Source organism: Taudactylus pleione, unplaced genomic scaffold (assembly GCF_031769625.1).
Source record: "Taudactylus pleione unplaced genomic scaffold, aTauple2 ptg000087l, whole genome shotgun sequence".
NCBI classification, from domain to species: domain Eukaryota; kingdom Metazoa; phylum Chordata; class Amphibia; order Anura; family Myobatrachidae; genus Taudactylus; species Taudactylus pleione.
Window position 1 is genome coordinate 7,941,553 of NW_028284489.1, and position 25,534 is coordinate 7,967,086.

General features: G+C 47.5%; 1 protein-coding gene across 5 annotated transcripts in view; it reads left to right on the forward strand.

The window, feature by feature from the left end:
- Nucleotides 1–25,534, forward strand: part of LOC148529067 (protein mono-ADP-ribosyltransferase PARP14-like) — a 237,958-nt gene that overhangs the window by 100,144 nt on the left and 112,280 nt on the right. For 3 of the 5 annotated variants that reach the window (XM_088468962.1, XM_088468967.1, XM_088468966.1), the window contains exon 3: nucleotides 2,455–2,494. In XM_088468962.1, coding sequence (XP_088325088.1) covers nucleotides 2,455–2,494 — 40 coding nt within the window. Of the gene's footprint in view, nucleotides 1–2,454; nucleotides 2,495–24,558; nucleotides 24,594–25,534 lie in introns of those variants that run through there. The other 2 variants (XM_088468963.1, XM_088468965.1) reach the window with 2 other exon arrangements.

A 25,534-nucleotide genomic window follows, 5' to 3' on the forward strand; every position in this document is an offset into this window, starting at 1 on the left:
GACAGATATCAGGTGTCTCTTTCAGGAGCTTGTCTAAAATGCGGCCATACAAGATTCCCCGCCCACCGGAAGTCGTAGTGCAACATTTTTTAAAAAATGTCAGGGGCGTGCAGGAGATGCTCTCGGTGGCCTGAAAAATGTCAGGACATTTTCGACGTTCAGCAACTGCGTGTCGAAGATTGCAGCACCAGCAAGTACTATTGAATTTGCCCTGCCATCAACTGAAGCAAGAGGTAGTAACTAGGTGGAATTTTACCCTCTATATGCTTCAGCGGATGGAGGAGCAGAAAAAGGCCATCCAAGGCTACACTACGGGAAACGTAGGGAAAGGAGCGGGAATGCACCTTAGTCAAGCGCAGTGGAGAATAATTTCTGTGTTGTGCAAGGTTCTCAAACCCTTTGAACTTGCCACATGTGAAGTCAGACGCTGCCAGCTTGAGTCAGGTCATTCCCCTAATCAGACTTTTGCAAAAGCAGCTGGAGAAACTGAAGGAGGAGCTTAAATGGAGTGATTCTTCTAAGTATCCTGGACTTGTAGATCAAGCCTTTCATTCACTTCGCCTGGATCCAAGGGTCGTCAATCTCTTGAAATCAGATCACTATATTTTGGCAACCATGCTTGATCCTAGGTTTAAATCATACCTTGTGTCTTTCTTTCTGATAGACATAAATCTGAAAAGAGCTGTTGGTGAAAAAATTGTCAGCTCAAGCAGCACGTGACACAGCAGCATCTTCTCCTTCAGTTTCTGCGGCTGGCAGGAATACATCTCTGAATCAAATTGAGATAAGCCCTGTAATATTTGTTGCCCAGATATTCAGGGTCTTTTTAACTACTGTATGCCGCTCCCAGGTGTCAGATTGGTGCATTTTATTTGGTTGCTGCACTCCAACTGGACCCTTTATTTAAAATCTTTCCCTCTTACCCATAGTAAGATGTTGTTGTGATGCTGCTTTAGGGTGGTATCTATTTCCAGGGAATGGCACCAGGTAAAATTTTTGCTAGGGCCCCAAACAGGTCAGGGCTAGCTCTGATCTAGATGACGCCTCTGTGTACTTATAATGTGATTTTATTTTAATTGTTTTTTCAATTTCATGGTACTGTTTTATAAATGTTTTATCCTTTGACAAGCATTGTCACATATTCCATCATTTAATAATAATTTTTTAGATATTCACTTTATTATTCTGTTAGATGCAGCTCTGTTTGTTAAAGTTCTTCAGGGAGTCTCCCTGACATTCAGGGGTCTATTCATCATCGCTTAATTTCTACAAAAGCAGGTGAAAATGAACATTTTCACCTGTAATTGTAGAAATTAAGTTTTCAGGCTATTCATCAAAAGGGTAAAGCAAATATCTCCTGCTTTACCGGAATGGCCCGCTGTCCCCATAAACCATATCTCCCAACTGCCCTGCTTTGGGTGAGACAGCTCTGTTTTTCTGGGACTGTCCCACCCACGGGCTTCAGTGTTACTCGTGTGGGAGGGAAGTTGGGGAGAACAAACTCATACACACAGCATCTTTACTGTGCAGGTTGAGACTCTGGGGGCAGCCCAGCATCTCCATATGTGCTGGGCATGACCCCAGAATGACAAATCGGGGGTGCGTGGTGAAATCCCACCCCCTTTTTGGGTTGCACTTGATATGTCCCACTTTTATATTCACTAATGTTAGGAGGTATGGGGACAGAAGTCATCAAGCTCCGAAAATAGAATATTTTCGGAGCTTGACTGCGAGAGCATTTGCTGTCTCGAGCGAGTGCTCCAGCTCGCAACCTATGGAAAGGAGTCTCAGGTTGTGAAGTGACCTGTCTGGCTCCTTCCGCCAGACGTCAGGGCTCTTGTGCACGTGGTTGACCTGTAGGTCATGCATGCGCACTTGTCTCACTGCTTGCAGCAAGTTAGTATGTTAATTATTGGGGTAAGTATGGGTCTCCAGTAGCCTTTAACTCAACTTGATGAAAATCAGGAAAGGTGATCACTCTTTGTTGTCCTTATGAATGCCTAGGGCTATTGGCCCATCCAACCAAATTGTTAGGATATAATAGCTAAAAAAAAAAGGTCTTCTGGTCTGTAAGTAAATAACTATGCATGTGGCCGGCAAGTAAGTAAATGCAGTGGGTGCTGGGTGTACAGTGTGGGACCACCTTGACTCGCATATAATGTATTTCCAAAGATAGTGCCAGAAATCCATTATAGAATAGATAGTCTAGATCGGGTTCCCAACCACGGTCCTCAAGGCACACTAACAGTCCAGTTTTAGGGATAGCCATACTTGAGCACAAGTGACTTAATTAGTACCTCAGTTATTTTGATTTAACCATCTGTGCACAATCATGGATATAACTAAAACCAGGACTGTTAGTGTGCCTTGAGGACCGAGGTTGGGAATCACTGGTCTAGATAGTCTACTGTGCTTCTTAATGACTCTCTCTAATACAGTTTACTCTTTTATCAGCAGATGGATAAGGCGATTCCATTCAGCATAGAAGAGTCTGGTAAGTTGCACAGCTCCTTATATTGAATTCTGGGCTTTGTATTGTAGTATCATGATTTTATTTCTGTTACAATAAATTTTTTTACTACACAACTACAATTGTGGCAAAGTTCAGGATTATAAATATAATGTCATTTGAATAAACACTACAAGTTTATGCTCCTGGAGCCTTCTATCAATATTTGCCTGCTTGTGCATGCCAAGAGACTTACAAATGTTGGTGTTTTCCTTGAACTTCCAGAACTGTAATCTACCCTCCCTGGACGGGGCCGTACTGGCATGATTCAGTGATTTTACTGTGTATCGTGCCATTATATCCCACGTAGCCCAGCTCCCCACTGCTTGATTCCATGAATCATACATTTTGCAATGGGGAAGGACAGTGATGAAGTAAATTTCACCCCCATGACACCCTGCCACACATACAGACATACACATCTGCCCCATGGACCTCTTTTCCAGTTTCTTTTGGGGAGTAGCAGTAGGTAAGCATGCTTCTATCTTTTGTATATTCCTATAAAAGGTCTATTTTTAAAGCCTTATTAGTTACAGTATTTTATCTATGTGACTGGATGACCTTGCCTCACCATGCAATCACAGATTATTTTTATCCCACTGGGTCTTGGAATATTACCATCAGTAACCGTCTGTTACTGACTCCATCCCTCCATCCACTGCGCAGTGGGTATGTAACTTTGCTGCCACCACCAAGCTCCTGCTACCGGCACTTGGAACCGATTACTTCTGGCACGCTGCTGCAACACTTCCTGGATAGTGTCGGCTAACTTCCACTACTCCCTTACCATGGACCAGTCTCTCCAGGGTAGCTGACAGAGGGCTTTAGCTTGGAGACACTGGGCTCAATCCAGAACAGCTGGAAATGGAATAGTGGGCAGTGGTCACTCCTCTGTGCCTGAAACCACCTAAAGAGATATTCGCCTCCCAGGTGTCTGGAGGGGGGAAGATGATTCCCTCCAATACTTACTTCCAGGATTCTGCTAGTGGACCTTGCCACCTCATCTACTCAGATCAGAGCTTTGTGGACAGGCAAACTAGATCCACAGGCAGAGAGGTTCTGGCCGCCGAGTTTAAGCACATTGGAGCTCCCAGAAAACAATGAGCTAGCTGTGTCTACCAGCTCCCCATATATCTCCTCATCACACTCTGCTGTAGGAGGCTGCAAGGGAGGACATTCCATTTTCCTGGAAGGGGGCTGAGGGATCCAGGTGCTGAAATTTGTTGGCATCCCTAGGACAATCACAGAGACACGCACTTCATTTATTTGGAGGTATTCAAGTCCAGACTTATTTTACCTGCAGGGTGATATATTGCATATTTTACTCCATCCTTTTCAATCATATTTGACTTTGGACTCTATTGTCAATAGCTATATTGATACTTCCTCGATTGTTCCTATTGGCTTTTTGTTATATATATTTTATATATTTTTTGTTTGGAATAAAATATTGGTTTTTAATCAATGCCTGTGCGAGATAAATGATACCATCAGGATCGAAACCATTGTTTATGTGAGTTGGGTACGCTTTTCTATACTATTATTTTGGGTACCACACGGTGAAGTATATACAGAGAAAGAAACTTTTTATGTATATTTTCCACAAACTCTTGAAGTGAGTTTCCGATACGCTTACCCATAGAAATAGTGGTGGCGAGGCCCTATTCTTTTATAGATTTCTGACCATATTATTGCCATCCCCAAATTTAATTTCTTGAACACAAGGGGGACATATTTATTCTGGAATACTATAAGCTTTATGCTCTGGACTGTTTTGGTTTGAAAAAACTATTAATTGAATTGATCTAAGTGTCTGTATCACCTTTGATCTTCTTCTTAAATTATTGTATGCATTTGTTTTTATCAGAGCCAAAATCACTCCCACTGACATCACTAGTGATGTCAGTGGGGCCGGCCCCAGACGGTAGGCGTTCCCATGGGAACGCCTCCGTCTGGCAGCCACGCCCCCGGCACGCCCACCAAAGGGGGCGTGCTGTCAGTCACCATCGACAGCACGCCCCCTTTGGTGCGAGACCCCGTGCGACGGATTCCTCGTCGCTCGCTGGGTCTCGCGCATGCGCACTTCGGCACCATCGACCCGCTTGCGAGCGCACAGCGCTCGCGAGCGGGTCAGAATCAGGCCAACAGTGTATTGCGCCAGAATTCACTTTCTTTTCTGTTTTTATGGTCCAGGCTGCACTGCATCTGGCCCTCCTTCACCCAGTGGTACTGGTAGCCGGCGCTCACGGATACCAGCATTCGGACACCCATAGCCTTGTAGTGCTGGGGCACCAGCGGCCAACGCACAGCCCTTTACATGCAATCCCCATGGATAACCCTTGGCTTTGCTACCAGCTGCCGAAGGGGATCTGTGGCTGCAGCACAAGAGTTAATACTTTTAAAAATGGTGCCGCGGCACAAGAGTTAACCCCATCAGTGCTGCTGCCACCATCTTGGCCACATAAGGGAGCGGGGGGAGCTGGCTTTAGACTGGGACCCGGCCACAGTCCACCTTTAAAAGGACTCTAATTGTATATTGATCCTTAGTAGAGTGCACTTGGCATCTGAATGAATTCGCTGCAGCATGGTTGATAATGTGTGGGTGCTCTACTTTCCAATAATATTATTATATTGAAACCTATATGCTCTTGACCATTTAATAACTAATCATAATTAATAACTAGTTATAATAAACCATTAATAACCCATTCACAAAGAGGATGTAGTCAGTATATCGACATTCAAAATGTTGACACCATAATGTCAACATACATGTCCACAGGGGATGTAGTCGGCACCCCGGCATGTGGGATGCTGACGGTCTTAATATTCGCGACAAAATCCTGACAGGTCGGGATCCCGGCACCAGTATCCCGACCGTCGGCATCCCGAAGGTAAGTATTGGGGTGCACTGGTAGGGTAGCGTTAGCTAGCAGGGTTAGGGTTAGGCACTAGGGGGAGGGTTAGGGTTAGGCACCGGGGAGGGACGGTTAGGATTAGGGTGCGAGGAAGGGGAGGTTAGGTTTAAGCACTAGGGGGGAGGTTAGGTTTAGGCACTAGGAAGGGGGGGTTAGGTTTAGACACTGAGGAGGGTGGGTTAGGGTACAGATTAGGGTAGGGGATAGAAAAGTACTCCCTGTTAGGTTCTATGGGTATCGGGATCCTGGCTGTTAGGATGCTGCTATCAGTATTCTGAACAGCTGCATCCCGACAGCCGGGATATCATACCCAACCCGTCCACAGTCAGAATGTTCACACTTGAATTTAGGTTAGGCTTCAATTAGTGTTAGGTTGTAATAAGGGTTAGTGTTAGACTGCAGTTAAGGTTAGGTTTAGGCTGAAATGGCAATGTCAGCATTATGTCAGTGTCGACATTGTGAATGTCGACCTGTTATACCACACCCCTCACAAAGTTATCCAGGATCTTCACATATAATATAAAATATGGTATTGAAACATGACCTATCTGTTGGAAGGAGTGCGCTTCTACGTTGCCTCCCTTAACAATCTGACAGGTACGACTGAGCTGGCGGTCACTAGGACCTGCCAGATCTCAGCTTGAGAGGTCCGACATCTGACATGCGCTGCTGTGCATGTGCGATGTCACCGCATATTTTTACTCTCTAGCATTCTGCATGGACGGTTGGAGCCAGCCGACTCACACCACTTTGGAACCTAGCAGTGCCACTGTATTGTTCATATGTACACTATACTAACACCACTGTACACTAGACCACCAGTTGCACAATTGGCTGGTGCCATACTGTAATCACACCTGGCACACTATAACCCCCAGCATATCCCGAGTTCCAGGCTGCTACAATCCATATGTTATGCCTACCGCTGTTACACCTGTGATATTCCCTGTGTCATATGCTACCTGTTGTTCTGCCTGATATAATAAATCTAAGAACTGGTGACGCATACCACATGTGGACTAACCGCCACCAGCACCAACTACTGCGTTATACACCTATTGAATACCGCTCATATTCTGGCCAGATATATTATACCCTGATGCATCATCTTGTTTGGAGAACTAATGCACCCAGCAAAATTGCTATCTCTGGGCCTGATTCAGAGCCACTCGTAAGGGCCGCTCGTTCGCTCCGAGCGATGTTTGCCCAACTGCGCATGCGTACGGATCATTATACGCTTGCGCGAACCAGTCAGTGCGGCCGAAATTCATGTGCTTGCAAAATAGTGAATGCCTGATAATTTGAGTGACAGAATGAGGCGTATGTGGGTGGTAACAGGGGAAGGTGCTTGAAAACGGGGAGTGGAGATCCGAACGCAGGCTTGCTTAAAGGTCAACACGGGCGTTTTATGGGTGTGCATAATTAAAACAGCAGCGTCATTGACCATGTCACTGGGTTATTTAATAGCCAGAACTGCTCGCAAAATTGTGGTAGCAAAAACCAACCACAAGAATAGCGAGCAGTTCATACCCTGGTCGATGTACTCGATTAATCTAATAAATAGCGGACATGACGTAGGATGCGAGCGGCCAGGGGGCGTAGTTTCCCAAAAAACGACCGCAAGTTTTGTTCGCTCGTTCAGACCTAGAGGCGTGAACAGACCGCAAACAGCGAACGGTTCATTTGAATAGCCACCCCTATTTTCAGGACGAGCGAGCGCTAATTGCGTCCGGCTCTGAATCAGGCCCTCTATCTCTAATAAACCAATACCACTGGTTAAGTAACTGGGCTGTTCATAGTTTGAGTCATCTGCTGGTGTGTGCCAATATAACACTGCAGTATCAACACCTGCACACACATAATTTTCAACAGTATTCACTTCACCCATATGCAGGATTTCTAAAGGGGGGTTTCCAAATGCTTGATTTTAGAGTGAGTGTGGACAGTCCATGAAGAGGGCAGAATTAGTACTTAACCAGCTTTAATATATGTCATACAATGTGTATTGTGTATCATAATTCCAGCATATACAGGACCAGCGATCACAGTAAGCCATTAGATGAGGCATTATGGCTATCCTACTTAAGCTTAATGTTTTTATATTAGATGTGGGCACCATTCCAGACCATTGGAGCAAGTCCGGGAGCCTGGAGGAGCAGCAGAAGAATCTAGCACTGTCCTGGACACATATGTACATATTGGGCTCTATAGCATTGCATCCCTAATAGTGCATGTTTTCCAGATTTCCTAGTTGGTGCACAGGTTATTTATAACTGGCTGATACATGTTAAAAGATCCACAGGTGGTGCTAATTATTTCATTTGTGATACTGAGAAGAACATTCAACACTAGTAAAACTCTTATTATATTACGATTTCTATTGTGGTCATGTGTGTGCTGGAGAGGGGGGTTTCCAGGCAGACGGAAACCCCCCCTGCGTTTGCCTATGGTTCTCACACACTAAGGTGTCTCCATGTCAATAGCACCCACCTGGCAATGGCAACCCAACCATCTCCTGAGAATGCCCTTAGTCTGTCCTAGCAGCCACATGCATCAGATAGACTTCGCGTATAAGTGGAAGGCTCACATGGAAAAATAGAAGGACTGACCTCGCACACGCATCCTTTGGGCAGCCTGGGCCTACGAAACAGACACAACATAGAGCCTACTCACCAGTGAGCCTTTTGTCACCTTACTTGAGATTTCCTTTACCCAGAAGCACCTAATCAAAGGAGACCACCCACCCACACAGGATAAACCTATAAATGTATTCTCTCAACTAGTTGTGTGTCCCTCAGCGAACTTATTAACCACTACAACACAGGCCCTTAACCAACTAACTGATCTGGTGTAACATGAGCACAAAGGAGCTATGTGGATGCACACAATCTATCCTGTGTCAAGGGCCTAGTGCCCGATCTATCTTGTGGCATGGGTCTAGTGACCAACTAACCAGAGGCAAACTCTGTGTTGGACCTACTGCCAATTTTGTCAAGGACCAAGTACCCACCTGATCAGCAGCAAATTCTATGTAGGGCCTAGGCCCCAATGTGCATAGGTCTAGTGCCCCCTATCCAGGAGCAATCTCTATGTAGGACTATGCCCAGTTTGTCAGCATTGCTTCTCAACTGTCACAATGCAGCCGAACCCGGTGGTCACTTACCAGGTCCGGCGGTGCTGGGGTCCTGGACGGCAAAGGACAGCGAGCAGAAAGTCCCTGGCGCCCATTGTCAACAGCTCTCTCTCCTCCCCTATGGTGGCTTCTGCATACAGGTGGCCATAGGGGCATGCGCACCGCTCTGTTTAAGATTTAAAGGGACAGGCACGGGTTAAGGGAAAATCTGATTGTCGCTGGAATTGAACTTTCACCTATATAAGAAAATTCCTGGGAGCACTCCAGTGCCAGAGTACAGGCTCATAACTTGCTCCAGAGTACCTTGACCTTGTGTTATTATCTACCTGTTTCTGTCCTCGGCTATTCCTTGTGACTCGTTTCCGTTTGATCCTTTGGTACTGCATTTGGTGATTCCTGGTTCGACTTTGACTTCCATATGACCTGATTCTGGTTTCTCCCTGGTACTTTGCTGTCCGGTTGGTTCTGACTCTGCTTGTCGACCACAATTTTTACGTACTTCCAGCAGCACTTCCAAGCACGCCAGCACCTGTACAAGGGAACCTGGGCAAAGGGCCGCAACCTGCGTGCCGGGTGCAGCTAAGTCCATACCTCCTTGCGTGGGTCCCTGGTGAATACCACCGGCACGTTACACTTTGCTCCTCTGTTCTGACAATACAGAGTATGGGCCAATATCCATTACCCATCTGTGAGTTGTGACATCAACTTGCCAAGTGCCAGGTTTTTCCTTGATACTCTGTGTTGGCTTGACTCCACTGACTGCTTGACTCTTGCCACATCTCTATTGGTTGAGGTCAGTCAATCAGTCTATAACATTTTAGATGCCTAATCTAAAATCCTACCCAAAATACCTAAAATCACCAAGCGCTGGTAGTGTTGTCCCAGCTGCAGAACCACAATCTTCTGTTCCTCTACGAGCAAGGTAGGGGCCAAGGTCCTGATTCAGAGGCGTTTGCTATTTGCGAGCGCTCGCTCTGAATCAGGGTGGATTTAAAAAAAAAAAAAATCCTCCTCCAGGCCGCTCGCATAGCTGTGGTGACCGCCCACAGCTTGTGTGGGCGGCCTGGCAATGGTCGCGATTATCATGACCATCGGGCTTGTGATGAGACCCTTGTGGTAGGGTCTCGTCCACCGCAAGCCCCAGTGATCTTCCTGCTCTAATAGAGCAGGAAGTTCACTACTGACATCATGAGTTCCTTTGGGAACGCCTCCATTTGTGCAGCCACCCCCCGACCCGCCCACAAAACGGGGCGAGCTGTCGATCAACATCGACAGCCGCCCCGTTTTGCTGCGAGCCCCGAGCGAGTGAAGTTCTCACTCAGTCCGGGGCTCGCGCAAGCCACGCGTGCGCACTGCCCAACCATCGACTCGCTTGCGAGTGCTATGTGCTCACGAGCGGGTCTGAATCAGGCCCCAAGTCCAAAGTTTCCCTTCTTTGGGCACACTCTATAGAGACTTCCACAAGCAGGGTTGCTGACACTTTCCACAACTGCACAACCAGGCTGAAAGGGGCTGTAAGTAATCCATAGTCAGAAGTGTCAAGGAATAACAGAGCATGTGTTGGGCGAACCGTTCTTTTCGTCCTCATCCAGTTACAATAGTGGTGTGCACTGCTGCCCTAGATATCTCCCCATTGCATAGTAAGTATCTGTTATTCAGAGGTGTTAGTGGCAGTCACACTGTACCTGAAGAGGAACAATGGACACCCACTTTACAAGGTAAACGTAGCAAAATCACATTAGACACCTAAGCATCTTGTGCCAAGCCCCAATTTATTCCTATGTTCTCTATTTCTCCTATTTCCTGACTTGGACTGTAGCCACCACCTACAAGTCTAATAGCCAGTGGTCGTCGCAAAATCTCAGGGTATCTCTCATCTGTTCAGCTGAGTGCCCTAGTGACTCCAAGTGACATTAGGCCTTTTAGGGGACAAGATAAAGACCTCTAGCTTTTCATAATGAATTCACCTGCTACATTAAGAACAGTGGGCCTCATTTATCAATGAGTTTTATCATTCACAATGAGTGATAAAACTTGTTGCTTATGATAAATGATGATCAAGCCAATCAGCTCCCAACTATCATATGTAACGAGTTTTATCACTAGAAGTGTCTGACAAAACTCGATAAATGATGCCCAGTGTGAGGAAAACAAGATGTTAAGAAAGCAATTTAAAATACTAGTATAGGGACTGCTCTGATCTGCTTCCATCCCCACCTCCCCCTGCGCCGCTCTGTAACACCCGCACCCCGCTCAGTCCTCTCCAACCCGTCAAGTGCTCTGTAATGTTTTCACCCCCCCGCGCGCACCGTTCCAACCCCCCCTAGCCAAATTAGTGCCCAAGGCAAGATTTGGGGTGGTGCCCCGTGGGATCCTGAAAAGGGGTGTGGACAGCACAGCACGGTATCAGCACCCACCCTCAACCACCACCACTATCCCAGCAGAGCAACCCTCTCCCAGCAGTGAGCAATACAGTGCCCCGGCCCTCTTCCAGTTACTTTACTAGAGTGCAGCATGCAGAACCGCAGCTGTGTGTGATGATTGCTGGAGGTAGGACCCAGAGCCGTGAGATGTGACTCTCTACTCCGAGCTCCGCAAAGGCCCATGGTGCAGCAACCCTCCCGCGACCATTTACTTATAGTCATGAATGCATCTCTGCCCACATGCAGAAGCTCATTCTTATTGTGTGATGCCTCAGAGCCAACCTGGCACTAACCACTAGCCGTTGTCCAGGTGCTCCGCTCCCGCAAACTGTTGCCAGCTGTTTCGCAGCTGCCCACTCACTGTTTGCTGCTGCCAGGCCCAATCGGAGCTGTCAGCTGAGTTCCGATTGTGGATGCTATGCAGCAGCAGTAGCAGCTGCCAGAGTCTCTGCCCAGCCGCCAGCAGGTGCCAGGCCATGCTTGCACCAAACCTCTACCGTCCCTAGGCAGGCTTGGATGCCCCTAGGCATCATAGCCGGCCCATAGTCTGTCTATGCCTAGGGCCGGCTCTGATCTGGCCACACAGATGCGTACAACTCTGCATACTGTACAGGTCAATATCTGATTTTAGTTCCACGTATGCAATGCAGGTGTAGTTTCACAGGCCCCTATGTCTTCATCCTGCTCAATATAAATGGGAATTAAGTAATACACTAAATTGTTTTCTCTGTTTAGACTACAAAACAGTTGGCTACAGTATATCCTGTAAAATAAAGGGATGCAGTCAGGAAGTCGACGGTCGAAATGCCGACCGCCGGCTTCTCGACTGTCTAATCCTGGCAGGGGTCTAATGATAGGTGTCGAATCCCTATGCCGGGAGCCCGACGCCCGGCATACCGAACAAAGGTAAGCCGGGCGGTGGGCGCGGACAGCCGCGGGGGGGTGGGTTAGGTTAGGGGCTCCCGGGGGGGACTTCGGGTTAGGCACCCCCCCAGGAGGGTTAAGGTTAGGCTAGGGGAAGGTGGGGTTAGGGTCGAGCACCCCTGGGGGGAGGTTAGGGTTAGGCACTCCCCGGGAGACTTAGGTTTAGGGTGCGGGGACGGGGGGGGGTTAGGTTTAGGCACTTAGGGGCGGTTAGGGTTAGGCACTAGAGGGGGAGGTTAGGGTTAGGCACCCCTAAGGGAGGGTTAGGGTTAGGGGGGGACAGGGTTAGTTGTACTTACCTAAATCACCTTTCGGGATCTTCACTCCTGCCAGTCTTCCGGCGTCGGGATTTGAACCATGCGGCCGGTGGTCATACATACTGATTGTTAAATAAATGGGTTAATTCAAACTTCTTACATATCATTCTGTATCCGGTGTATGATTATAACTGTCTGACCTGTCTACTGTGATTAGTGTGTATCAGGTGTCTGATATCTGTGTGACCAGTGGTGGATTTTGCTGGCTACACTGTGACTGGCAGTGGCTTCCCATTGGAAGTGCTACCTGCCAGCCACATATACAACAGGCAGCCCCAGGAGTGGGTGTCTCCTCCCCCTGGGACTGCCAGTCCGGGCTGCTATTAGCAGAGAGCTGCTTCCAGTAGAACGCACTTCTCTGCTTTTCCACCAGCCCTACCCGGCTGCTTGGGGCTGCAGCCTTTTGGAAGCCAGTGATATGCGCATGCGCGGCGCCCCACCTGTCAGATTGATTACGCGGCAGGCGCCGGTACCAGGGTTCAGTGATTGTTGGCGGCAGCAGCCCCCCTAATCTAAGAGGCTAGGAGCTGCTGCTGTGTGTGACCTGTATATAGTGATTAGTGTGTGTCAGGTGTGTGATACCAAATGTGAATTGTGTATAGTGATCATTGTATATTAGGTGTTTGATAGGAATGCGGTCCTAATAATGGCATGTAGGATGTCCGGCGCTTAGAATGGTGACGCCAGAATCCTGACACCTGTCAGAATTCGGGCGCCGGCCTCCCGACGGTAAGTACTGGGGTTAGGGGGAAGGTTAGGGTTAGGCACCAAGGGGGGAGGGTTAGGTTTAGGATGTGGGGGGCGGTTTAAGTTTAGGCACTAGTGGGGGGGTGTTAGGTTTAGGCAGTGGGGTGGGAGGGCTATGGATAGGCATAGGGAGAGGGGGAGGGTTAGGTTTAGGGTGTGGGGGAGAGTTAGAATACTGACCAACAATTGGTTCTGGCTTCTGACCGCCGGCATCCTGAGTGTCAGCATCCAGTACCCAACCCGTGTGATATTGGTGTGACCTGTGTACAAATCCCGGATTTGCAGTCGCAACAAGATCTGAATCAGGCCCTGAGTGACCTGTGTATAGTGATCAGTGTGTTTCAGGTTTGCAATAACTTTGTGACATGTGTATATTGATCAATCTGTATCAGATATGTGATATCTAATTGATCTGTATAGTTCACAGTGTGAGGTTCTCGTTTTGTTGTGGACCCGGGGTGATAACAGGAGCAGACACAAAAGCAGATTTAAAAATAAACGTGGAGTTTTTAATGAGTGGCTTACCAGACATGAATGTGGCAAAACAGAAAGTCCGGGCTTAGCACTTGGGAACTGTAGTGATGCAATGGGAAGAAGTCCAGGTAGTGATAACAGAAAGGCAGTCCAGTATTCCTGGTTTTGTGAGGCTGAGGTGAATTGCAGGCTGAAGTGATAATGTCCAGAGGAAAATGTAAGAGGAGGCAGGGTGCAGGGTAACAGCTGACACAGGTACTCAGGGAAGGGACAGGCAATAGCAGGGAGCAGGGGATTCCAGCAGGGTATGGAGCAGGTCAGGTAAAGCAGGCTTAGGCAGCAGAGATCCAACAGGCAAACGAATAAGCTCAGGAACTCTCTCTCAGCTTGCACTGAGAAACACGTTGTACTGGCAATGCAAGGGAGCTCTGAACTCCCCTAAATACCCAGTGCTAAGCTGTGACTGGTCAGAGAGTGAGCATGTGACACGCCAGGATTGACCGACTAGGTCACATGGCCGAAAGCAAGATGGCGGCGCCCATGCCAGAGCGGAACGGAAGCATCGCCAGGCCTACCCAGCACAGAGTGACAATATGCCCAAACAGGTCCACGCACAGCCAATGCTCCCCACCAGGCACCAGCACCACCGCCAGACGCCCCCCGCCACAGCATCCTCACAGGTAACACCCGCCGACCACAATGCCGAGAAACCCTGATCGTGACAATCAGTCTTTTCTTGTCTACTTTGAAACAATCATATCAGTGAGACTGTTGAGGTAACATTGCAGAGATAACATCTAGATGCAGTGCGTTTCCTTCTCCACAAGTTAAAACCTTACGTAAGGTGGGTACACACTATACAGATATATCTGCAGATGATGGTTGTTCGTACACACTGAACAACCATCAAATGTGCCTGCCCGCAGGTCCCAGCGACCAGACATATCTGTCCATCGGCTGTGCAGCACAGCCAATGCGATATGTCGGTGAACGTCGACGTTCACCGACATATCATGGGTGCACACTGCCCAACGGGCAGCAGATACATTGGCCGATCAATTGAACGGCCAATATATCTGTCAGTGTGTACCCAGCTTTATACTTACTCTCCCGGAATGTCTGGGAGACTCATGAATTTTGGACGATCATTTTTCTTATACTGTAAACATTATCGAAATATATGTTTTCCATGCTAATGAACTTGTGAACTTAGATATGATGAATAAATAAATAAAAACACAGTTGTTTCTATATGTCATCCGGGTGTCCTCTGCAGTTTCAATCAATGTAGTAACCTAAGTTCCAGTTTATACAGCCATAAGAATGAAGAAACAGTGCTTAGGAAATCCTTAAATCATACATAACTATAGGTTCAATTAAAAAGTTTTTAATATCATCAATGCAACCAGTGTATAAAAAATTACAAACATATGTAATTCAAAAGATGAAATCATAGGAATTAATCACTATTAATGTCGTCCACACTTAATAAAAGTGAAGTCCCATATTAGTCAGACCACAAACCAACCATATATGGTGCATTGTAAAACAAAGGATCGTTATTTAGGAACAAAACATGTACCTCCAGTAATCTTGATAGCAAGAAAAATGAGTATACTGAGGGCCTAATGATCGGGAATCTGCACATGCGCAGAACGAGTCTGCGATCCCACATGTAGACTGGCACTGATTGCCAGTTGCTGTCGTTTGTGGGCAGGGAGGGGTGGCGATGGACTTTGTCTCCCGAGACGAAGTCATGTCACCGCCGTTGGTGGGGAGGGAAGAAACCAGGATCTCCTTCGGCTGACGGAGATTTCCTGGCCTCTTTCTGTCATCTGTGGCGACCGGCTTGCGTGACCCCATGGGTCACCTTAGCCAGCCGATGTTCCTGCAGAGTATTTGATGCTGCGTTGTACAATGTAGCTTGGATAAGTAATGCACAGGAGACGTGATGCCACCTGTGTATTACCATACCTGCAAGGATCGCAATTGCAAAGCGGCCTGTGTGATTCTTAGCAATTGCGAACCTTGTTGATTCAGGCCCTGAGTCCCACCAATCTTTTATTGTCTTCATCCTTATTTTTGATTTCAATGCACCCCTGGTCAGAGCTTCTTAATATTGTAGGCATGCTTGCCTACTTTCTGCCTGCCCTCTCCGGGAGGGGGCAGCCAGGTTGGCACTGCAGGGGGCGTCGCAGCGGTAATAGTGGGCGGTGCGGGGGCGTGGCAGTGTAATTGCTTCCCTGCCCCCCTTTACAATGCCAAGATTTCCAACATTGCAAAGCAGGGGGCGGGGCTACGATGACGCATTTCAGTTCGAATCGCGTCATTGGATCCCTCCGAACCGCCCACTTTGACAGCAAATTGGATGAGAGAGTAAATAATATAAGTACATATATAAAAGCATGTACTTGTTTCCTGTACTCTCTCATCCAATTTGTTGGAAATTTTCCCTGCAATACTCTAGTAACAGGGATAGCCAGCATATAACATTGGAAATCAGAAGTACAGTACATATACTACCTTTTTCTGCCAAAGACGTGACAACCGATACTCTCTCATTTATTGTCCTATGCTTTCCTACTGCCATACCTCACTGGATATGCCTGATCTTGGCAGCTAAGCAGTGTTGGGCCTGGTTAGTAATTTGATGGGAGACCACCTGGGGATACCAAGTGGTCTACTTATCAAGCAGTGAAATGAAAGTGTAGAGAAGTGAACCAGTGGAGAAGTTGCCCATAGCAACCAATCAGCTCCTACGTATTATTTTATAGACTGTGCTTGACAAATGCTACTTGAAAGCTGATCCACTGCTTCACTTCTCCACACTTTTCACTGCTTGATAAATAGACCCCTAAGGGCTCTATTTATTAACATTAATTTTACTAAAATAAAGTGAAAAAGGGTGTTTTCACACCCTTTTCACATTATTTTAGTTTCACCTGTAGTTATTACAGGGCAATTGGAGTAGAATTAGTAAAATTCTACTCCAACCCCCAGTATCACTTATTTTTAGTAAAGCAGATCGCATTTCCCATAATTGTAATGGGAAATGTGATCCGACCTAAGTTACTAAAAATAAATTGTAAAAAAATACCGGGGGAAGCCCTGTGATAATAACGCCACCTGGAGGTGGCGTTATCCAGCGTCTCCCCCGGTTACCAGGCTCCCACTCTGCTCTAATGGGGAGAGCAGAGGCGGGAGCCGGTACCAGTAATCAGCTATGTGGTCTAAGCAGACCGCAAGCTGATTGCTGTACAAAAAAGAAAAAAAAAATTAAACATTTTTTTTTTCCTTACCTGTATCCAGGGACCGGTGATCGGGCCTCCGGTGACGGCTCATCTCCGGTCAGCTGGTCTCCCATAGTACACTGGGGCCCGGTCATCAGGTGATCGGGCCCCAGTGCGGCATGGGAGATCACCTGATCAGGAAGCCCGGAGAAGATCACCGGAGGCCAGGAGGAAGCAGGTAAGTGTAATGAAGGGGGGGGGGGGTCGCGGGGGTCCGCGATCGTGGGGGGTGGGGCTTAGCGCCAGGGGGCGGGGCTTAGCATCGGTGGGGGGTAGTAGCAGTGGTCGGTCGGCGCATGCGCGGGCTCTTAGTCGCGGTATTTTTTCCAAAAATACCGCGACTAGAGTGCGGATGGGATCCGCAGGGACAGAGCTTTATCGCAAGCTCTGTCCCTGCAAGGGATTTATAGTAAATCCCTGTGATATTGCCTGAATTCGCAATGCGAATTCACTCGGTAATATCACACTACAAGTAGTAAATAGAGCCCTTAGTGTTGTAATTTTATGCATGACAACAAACAGCAGAAGTGACGAAGCAACCTTCACTCTGTGTGTTAACTTTACCTCTTAAACTCTCTACATGACACAAGGCCTGATTCAGAGATGTACACTAATGCGTTTGCAACTGTGTTTTTGTTTTCATTTAAATAGCACCACTGATATTAGCAACTGCGGTGCATGCGTATAACCAGAATAGCGGCCCATGCTGAATCAGTCCCTTTGTCCGTTATAAGAGGAGGGATTACACTCCCTCATAACCTATAAGAAAGAAAACAAAGGGCCTGATTCATTACGGATCGCTATAGCGATCGCAGCTGCGATTATGCGCACAGTCTCATTGTGAAAATATGGTAATGATTGCAATGGCAATACCATACGCAGCATTACTTAAGGACGCCCATTTTACCTTACACACATTCGTAATACTTTGCAAGTCTGCGAAACCATCTGTAACATCAAATACCATCGGAGCATCACACACACTTGCACAAGGTCTGACCTTACTCTGAAATTGCTAACCTCATCGCACACAGTGAAAGCTCAAGCTTCGTATGGCATTGCAGTGGCTACTTTATGTATTCCCCTGTAACGGCGTTCAAACTAGAGATGAGCGGGTTCGGATTTGAAAGATCCGAGCCCACCCGAATTTAGCAGATCCGAGTCGGATCCAAGCCGGCTCGGATGTTCCCGCCTTACTCGGATCTCTCAAATCGAGGCAAAACCATAGAGACGAAATCTCGCGCTTCGCGAGCTTTCATCTCTATGATCAATGTAGTATATAAGGGACCACGCGACGGACACCATTTCACTCCGGCTGTGGAGACTGAACAGGGAGGGTAGGTTGTGTAGGGCTGGGAGAGGTGATGGTGCTGTCTGCTGTGTCCTGGGCTGGTGACTGCTGATCCATTCTGGGCTGGTGCCTGTGACAGCTGTCACAGTGCTGTCTGCTGTGTCCATCTAGGCTGTTGCTGATCCATCTGGGCTGTCTGCTGTGTCCTAGGCTGGTGCTGCTGATCCATTCTTGGCTGGTGCTTTGCTGTCTGCTGTGTCCATCTGGGCTAGTGCTGTGTCCATCTGGGCCCATGTTCTGGACTCAAAACAAAAAATAAAAAATAGGCTGTGTGTGTATAAAAATATATAGTCCAAAAAAAAATCAATCAAAGTGTCTTTTTTATCTTTCTGTGTGTGCGTGCATGTTAGGCTTAACTGCAGTACCGCACAAGATCCAGCCAGCAATGCAAGTTGCAACCTAGTGCTACCCGACTCCAGTCGTCCTAAAAAAAAAAAAATCAATCAAAGTGTCTTTTATATTGTTCTGTGTTGGTGCGTGCATGTTAGGCTTAACCGCAGTACCGCTCGCTCTGAATCAGGGCATTTTCTCTTTTTTTAGGAGCTGGCCTCCTGGCCACTCGTTAAGCTGCGAGCGGCCAGGTGATGGTAGCGATAGTCACGACCATCGGACTTGCAAACAGACCCTTGTGGTAGGGTCTTGTTCCCGCAAGCCCCAGTGAGCTTCCTCCTCTAATAGACTCACGAATGATGTCAGTAGGGCCGCCCTCAAATGGGAGGTGTTCCTTCGGGAACGCCTCCGTTTGGCCAGCCATCCCCCGTCTCCACCAACAAAATGGGGCGAGCTGTTGATCGACATCGACACCGCCCCGTTTTGTTGTGAGCCCCAGAGCGAGTGATTTCTCACGCGGCGTGTGCGCACTGCCCGGCCATCGACCTGCTTGCGAGCACATAGCGATTGAGAGCAGGTTTGAATCAGGCAAAAGATCCAGCCAGCAACGCAAGTTGAAACCTAGTGCTGCCCGACTCCAGTCTTGATCAATCTGTGCTGTGGGCCCAAGTTCTGGAGCTGAAAAAAAATAAAAATCAATTGTTTTTTCTCTAATAATTGTCTGTGTGTCTGTGCGTGTTAGGCATAGCCGCACAAGATCTAGCAAGTCGGCAACGCAACCTAGTGCTGCCCGACTCCAGTCGTCATCAATCTGTGCTCTGGGCCCAAGTTCTGGACCAGAAACCCCCCCCCCCCCCCAAAAAAAAAATTGTGTCTTTTGTCTATTTATTTTCTGTGTGTGTGTGTGTGTGTGTTCATGTTAGGCTTAGCCACACAAGATACAGCAACGCAACCTATGCTGCCCGACTCCAGTCATCACCAATCTGTGCTCTGGGCCCAAATTCTGGACCCGAAAAAAAATAATATTTGTATATTTTTTCTCTGTGTGCGCACGACTGCACGTGTGTGAATTTTATAACCGCACCTTGGCTACACTATTGGTCCTTGTGACGCTGCTTCAAGACCGCAGAAAATATGGAGGGCTGTCACATGACAGGAGAGAAAGGCCAAGAACCACATGTTGTAGCTGCCGCCAGCAGTCATCATGACAATGCAAGGCCGTCAACTTCCTTGTCCTCTATGAAGGCCCATGCCTTCAATCCTAAAGGGTATACCAACCATCATCTTTGCACAATCCTCAACTCTGTTAATAATCATATCAATCAGTTTTGAGCCAGCAAGCTGGATGCAACCTTTTGGCCCTTTAACTAGATGAAAAAAAATCAATATTGTGAGCTGTGAGGTAACCAAAATTGACTGGAAACGAATAAAAATAAATGTTATTGAGGTTATTAATACTGTAGGAACAAACAAAGGCCTATTTTACGTAGGGATGAGCGGGTTTGGATTTCTGAAATCCAAACCCCCCTGAGCCCCCCCGATCCGAGTCGGGAACCGAGTCCGGCTCGGGTTTTCCCACCTGACTCGGAACTGAAATTGAGGCAAAACGTCATCATCCCGCCTTCCGGATCTCACAGGTTTTGGATTCTATAAAAGGTCCCCGCGTCGGCGCCATTTCTCACTCCGGCTGTGGACAGTGAAGAGGGAGGGTGGGAGTTAGGGCTGGCTGGGCTGTGTTGTGTTGTGCTGTGCTGCTGTTGTCCATAGGGTCTGTGGCCCTGATTCAGAGCCAGACGCTCTGACAGAGTGCTCGCTCTGAATCAGGGCCGTCCCTCTGAATTTAAGAGCGGCCTCCTGGGAACGCCTCCGTCTGGGCAGCCACGCCCCTGGCACGCCCACCAAAGGGGGCGTGCTGTCACTCACCATCGGCAGCACGCCCCATTTGGTGAAAGACCCATAACAACGGCTTGGCCGTCGTTATTCGGGTCTCGCGCATGCACACGATGGAGCCGCCTCCGTCGTGCGCATGCGCACTTGGCCAACATCGACCCACTTGCGAGCGCTCTGTTCCGAAACTTTGGCTAAGACTGTAAGCAGTCCAGGGACACCTAAATCCCTTTGTCCTGTTGTATCCAAGCACCTGCAAACCACACCGTCAACTCCCTCCTCGTCAATTTCCTCCTTAGTCAGGATCGGAAGTAGTCCTGCAGGCCATGTCACTGGCATGACTGACTCTCCTATCCGGGATTCCTCCAGAGGATCCTGCATTGCTACGCCTACTGCTGCCGCTGCTGCTGCTGGGAGTCGTTCATCATCCCAGAGAGGAAGTAGGAACACCACTACTTTTACTAAACAATTGACCCTCCAACAGTCCTTAGCGAGGAGGTTGAAGTTACAACAGCAGTCATCCTGAAGCAAAACGGATAACTGAGGCCTTGACTGCTATGTTGGTGTTAGACGTGCGTCCGGTATCCGCCATTAGAGCAGTGGGATTTAGACAATTGATGGAGGTAGTTTGTCCCCGGTTCCAAATCCTGTCTAGATTCCACTTCACTAGGCAGGCGATACCGAGACTGTACAGAAACGTCAGAAAAAGTGTCCTCAGTGTCCTAATAAATGCGGTTCTACCCAATGTCTACTTAACCGCGGACATGTGGACAAGTGGAACAGGGCAGACTAAGGACTATATGACTGTGACAGCCCACTGGGTAGATGTATCACCTTACGCAGCAACAACAGCAGCATGACCAGTAGCAGCATATCAGAAACACCAGCTCGTTCCAAGGCAGGCTACACTGTGTATCACCGGTTTCAGTAAGAGGCACACCGCCGACAACCTCTTAGAGAAACTGAGGGAAATCATCGCCCAGTGGCTTACCCCACTTAGACTCTCCTGGGGATTTGTGATATCTGACAACGCCACCAAAATTTCTGGCCACTTTCGCCATTCAGCGACTGCGTGCCGAAGACTGGAGCGCCAGCAAACACTCTTGAACCTGCCCCGCCATCACCTGAAGCAAAATGTTGTGACGCGGTGGAACTCAACCCTCTATATGCTTCAGAGGATGGAGGAGCAGCAAAAGGCCATTCAAGCCTATACATCCACCTATGACATAGGCACAGGAGGGGGTATGCACCTGACTCAAGCGCAGTGGAGAATGATCTCCGTGTTGTGCAACGTTCTCCAGCCCTTCGAACTTGCCACACGTGAAGTCAGTTCAGACACTGCCAGTTTGAATCAAGTCATTCCCCTCATCAGGCTTTTGCAGAAGCAGCTGGAAGCAGGAGCTAAGATGGAGCAATTCCGCTCGGCATGTGGGACTTGTGGATGAAGCCCTTCATTCGCTTTGCCAGGATTCCAGGGTGGTCAATCTGTTGAAATCAGACCACTAAATTTTGGCCACCGTGCTCGATCCTAGGTTTAAAGCCTATGTGGTGTCTCTTTCTGGCCGACACAAGCCTGCAGAGGTGCAAAGACCTGCTGGTGAAAACACTGTCAGCTGAAGCGGAACGTGACACGTCAACAGCTCCTTCTTCATTTTCTCCCGCAACTGGGGCTGCAGGAAACAACTTAGGTATCCTAAACAACCCGCTGGCGGTGATGCAAGGCAGGCAGGACCAAGTTTGGACATATGGTCCGGACTGAAGGACCTGGCAACAATTTCTGACATGTCTACTGTCACTGCATATGATACTGTCACCATTGACAGAATGGTGGAGGATTACATCGGTGACAGCATCCAAGTAGGCATGTCAGACAGTCCGTACCTGTACTGGCAGGAAAAAGAGGCAATTTGGAGGCCCCTATACAAACTGGCTCTATTTTACCTGAGTTGCCCCCCCTCCAGTGTGTACTACGAAGAAAGAGTGTTTAGTGCAGCCAGGAACCTTGTCAGCGAATGGCGTAGAGGAGGTTGCTTCCACAAAAGTGGAGAAGATGATGTTCATAAAAATGAATTATCAACTGTTCCAGGGAAACCAGCCTCCAGAACGTACAGAGGGACCTGTGGTGGTGGATTCCAGCGGGGACGAATTAATACTCTGTGAGGATGAGTAAGTACACAACACTGAAGAGGGTGAGGAATCAGTGGATGAGGAGAATGAGGACGACATCTTGCCTCCGTAGAGCCAGTTTGTGCAGGGATAGATTAATTGCCAGCTTGTTTTGTGGGGGCCCAAACGAACCAATCATTTCATCCACAGTTGTGTGGCACACCCTGGCGCTGAAATGATTGGTTTGTTAAAGTGTGCATGTCCTGTTTATACAACATAAGGGTGTGTGGGAAGGCCCAAGTACAATTCCATCTTGCACCTCTTTTTTTTCTTTGCATTATGTACTGTTTGGGGCCTAGTTTTTCAAACTGCCATCCTGTCTGCCACTGCAGTGTCACTCCTAGATGGGCCACGTGTTTGTGCCGCCCACTCGTGTTGCTTAGCATAGTCATCCAGCTACCTCGGTGCAACCTTTTGGACTAAAAACAATATTGTGTAGTGTGCGGTGTTCAGAATAGACTGGAATATGAGTGGAAATGAATATTATTGAGGTTAATAATAGCATAGGAGCAGAAAAACCCACAAATTCTGGGATTTTAGCGGTTTTTATGCTTTTTTAAAAAAAAATACAGATCCAAAACAGAAAACCCAGAACCCAAAACACGGAAGGGTGGTTTTGGCAAAACCAATCCAGATCCAAAACACGAAGAAAGATCCAGATCCAAAACACAAAACATGAAAAGTGGCCGGTGCACACCCCTAATTTTATGTGATTTTAGCTGTTTTTTTTATTTAAAAAAAAAAAAAATCCAGATCCAAATCCAAAACACGAAAACAAAACACGAAGGTAAAAAATCCAAAACCAGATTCAGATCCAAAACCAGGGGAGATCCAGATCCAAAACCAAAACACGAGGTCGGCGCACATCTCTAGTTCAAACACACTGGCACGCCTGCATTTAGCCGGCCACCCCACCCGTTACCACCCCCAAATGGTCACTTCCTGTCAATCACTCTGCAATGGGTCTGCGTAGTAACTGCGATCACAGGGTCTCATTCAGCAGTGCACTGCTGAATGTAGATTACCGATGATCGGGAATCTGCGCAGGCACCTGGCCCGTTCTGCGCATGTGCAGAATGGGTCTGCGATCCCATACGCAGAGTGTCAGCAAACTGTCATTGATTGACAGTCTGATGTCATTCGTGGGTGGGGATGGGGCGACGATGGCCTCAGTTTCGTGAAACGGAGGCATGTCACTACTGTTGGAGGAGGAGGGAAGAGGCCAAGATCTCCGTTGGCTGACAGAGATTTCCTGGCCTCTTCCTCTCATCTGCGGCAGCTGGCTTGCGTGACCCCATGGATCACCTTAGCCAGCCGATGTTCCGCAGAGTATCCGATGCTGCGTTGGACAACGCAGCTTGGGTAAGTAATGCACAGGAGGCGTGATGCCTCCTGTGCATTACCATATCTGCAAGGATCACAATTGCAAAGCTGCCTGCGTGCATACATCAAATATCTATAGCCTGCGTGCAGTTTAGCAATTGCGATCCTTGCTGACTCAGACCCACAGTCCGATCGCAGTGAAGTCTTCACGCACTGTGATGCATGTGCAAAATGCAACAATCAGCCAATTGCGTGTGTAATCGCAGTTGTAGTCGGTAATGAATCAGGCCCAAAGACACCATTATGGTTTAATACTTTCTTATGTAGATTATTATCTATCAAAGACACCTTTATGGTTTAATAGATTCTTATGTAGAATATATATCGCCATTGTTTTTAGAGGTACAATAATAAAAGTTATGTTTTAAATATACACATATACAAATATAAAGAGTGCCCCGCAAAGATGTATTTTTTTTTGCGTCTATGCAATTTGATTAATTGTTTACTTATACCAAATTCTGGGAGCACCACCAACCAGGTGCTACATCTATAATAGAATATATAGCAATTATGTTGGCTTAAACAGATTGTCATAAAAAAGCAATGTTTTGGGCCTGTGCAGATCCCTCCCCAGGTATTTGAATATTCCAAGAGAGTAGGCAACTATAGATCAATTTATGCCAGGTGTGGGATATCTGTGTGCTGTGTATAGGGATCAGTATATATATTAGGCCCTCTCGTTACCACCTCCTCCCAGCATCAGTCAGAGAGGAGAGATGGAGCCGACCGGGAGAGGAGGTGGGACCCCCCTAGGTCTAGTTATGCCCCTGTGCACATTAATGGCTGAAACATCTTAAAAAATCCACAGGTGGAGCTAATTATCTCACTGATTTATCAAGTTTTATCTTTCACAGAGAATAATAAAACTCATTGCGTATGAGGAACGGTGCTCCAGCCAAACAGCTCCCAACTGTCATTTTGCAAACCGATGACAGTTAGGAGCTGATTGGCTGGAGCATCATTATCATACATAACAAGTTATCACTCTCTGAGTGATAAAACTCATTGATAAATCAGGCCCCACTGATTCTGGGGGAGATGCGACTCTGGAATGTGATAAATTGGAAGTTATAAACGACCAGCCAATCAGTTCCTAACTGTCATGTTAAAGGCTGTGTTTGAAAAATTACAGTTAGGAGCTGATTGGTTGGTAGTTTATCACTCTCCAATTTATCACTTTCCAGAGCTTAGTACATCTGCCCTTCTGTGTGGAGATATGGAAAACATGCACTGTTAGTGCTCCCTGAGGAATTAGTTTGGGAAACACTGACATGGGGCTCTATTTATTAACATTATTTTTACTAAAATAAAGTGAAAAAGGGTGTTTTCACACCCTGTTCACATTATTTTAGTTTCACCTGTATTTATTACAGGGCAATTGGAGTAGAATTAGTAAAATTCTACTCCAACCCCCAGTATCACTTATTTTTAGTAAAGCAGATCGCATTTCCCATAATTGTAATGGGAAATGTGATCTGTGTGCAAGTTACTAAAAATAAATTGTAAAAAAATACCGGGGGAAGCCCTGTGATAATAACGCCACCTGGAGGTGGCGTTATCCAGGGTCTCCCCCGGTTACCAGGCTCCCACTCTGCTCTAACGGGGAGAGCAGAGGTGGGAGCCGGTACTAGTAATCAGCTATGTGGTCTAAAGAGACCGCAAGCTGATTACTGTAAAAA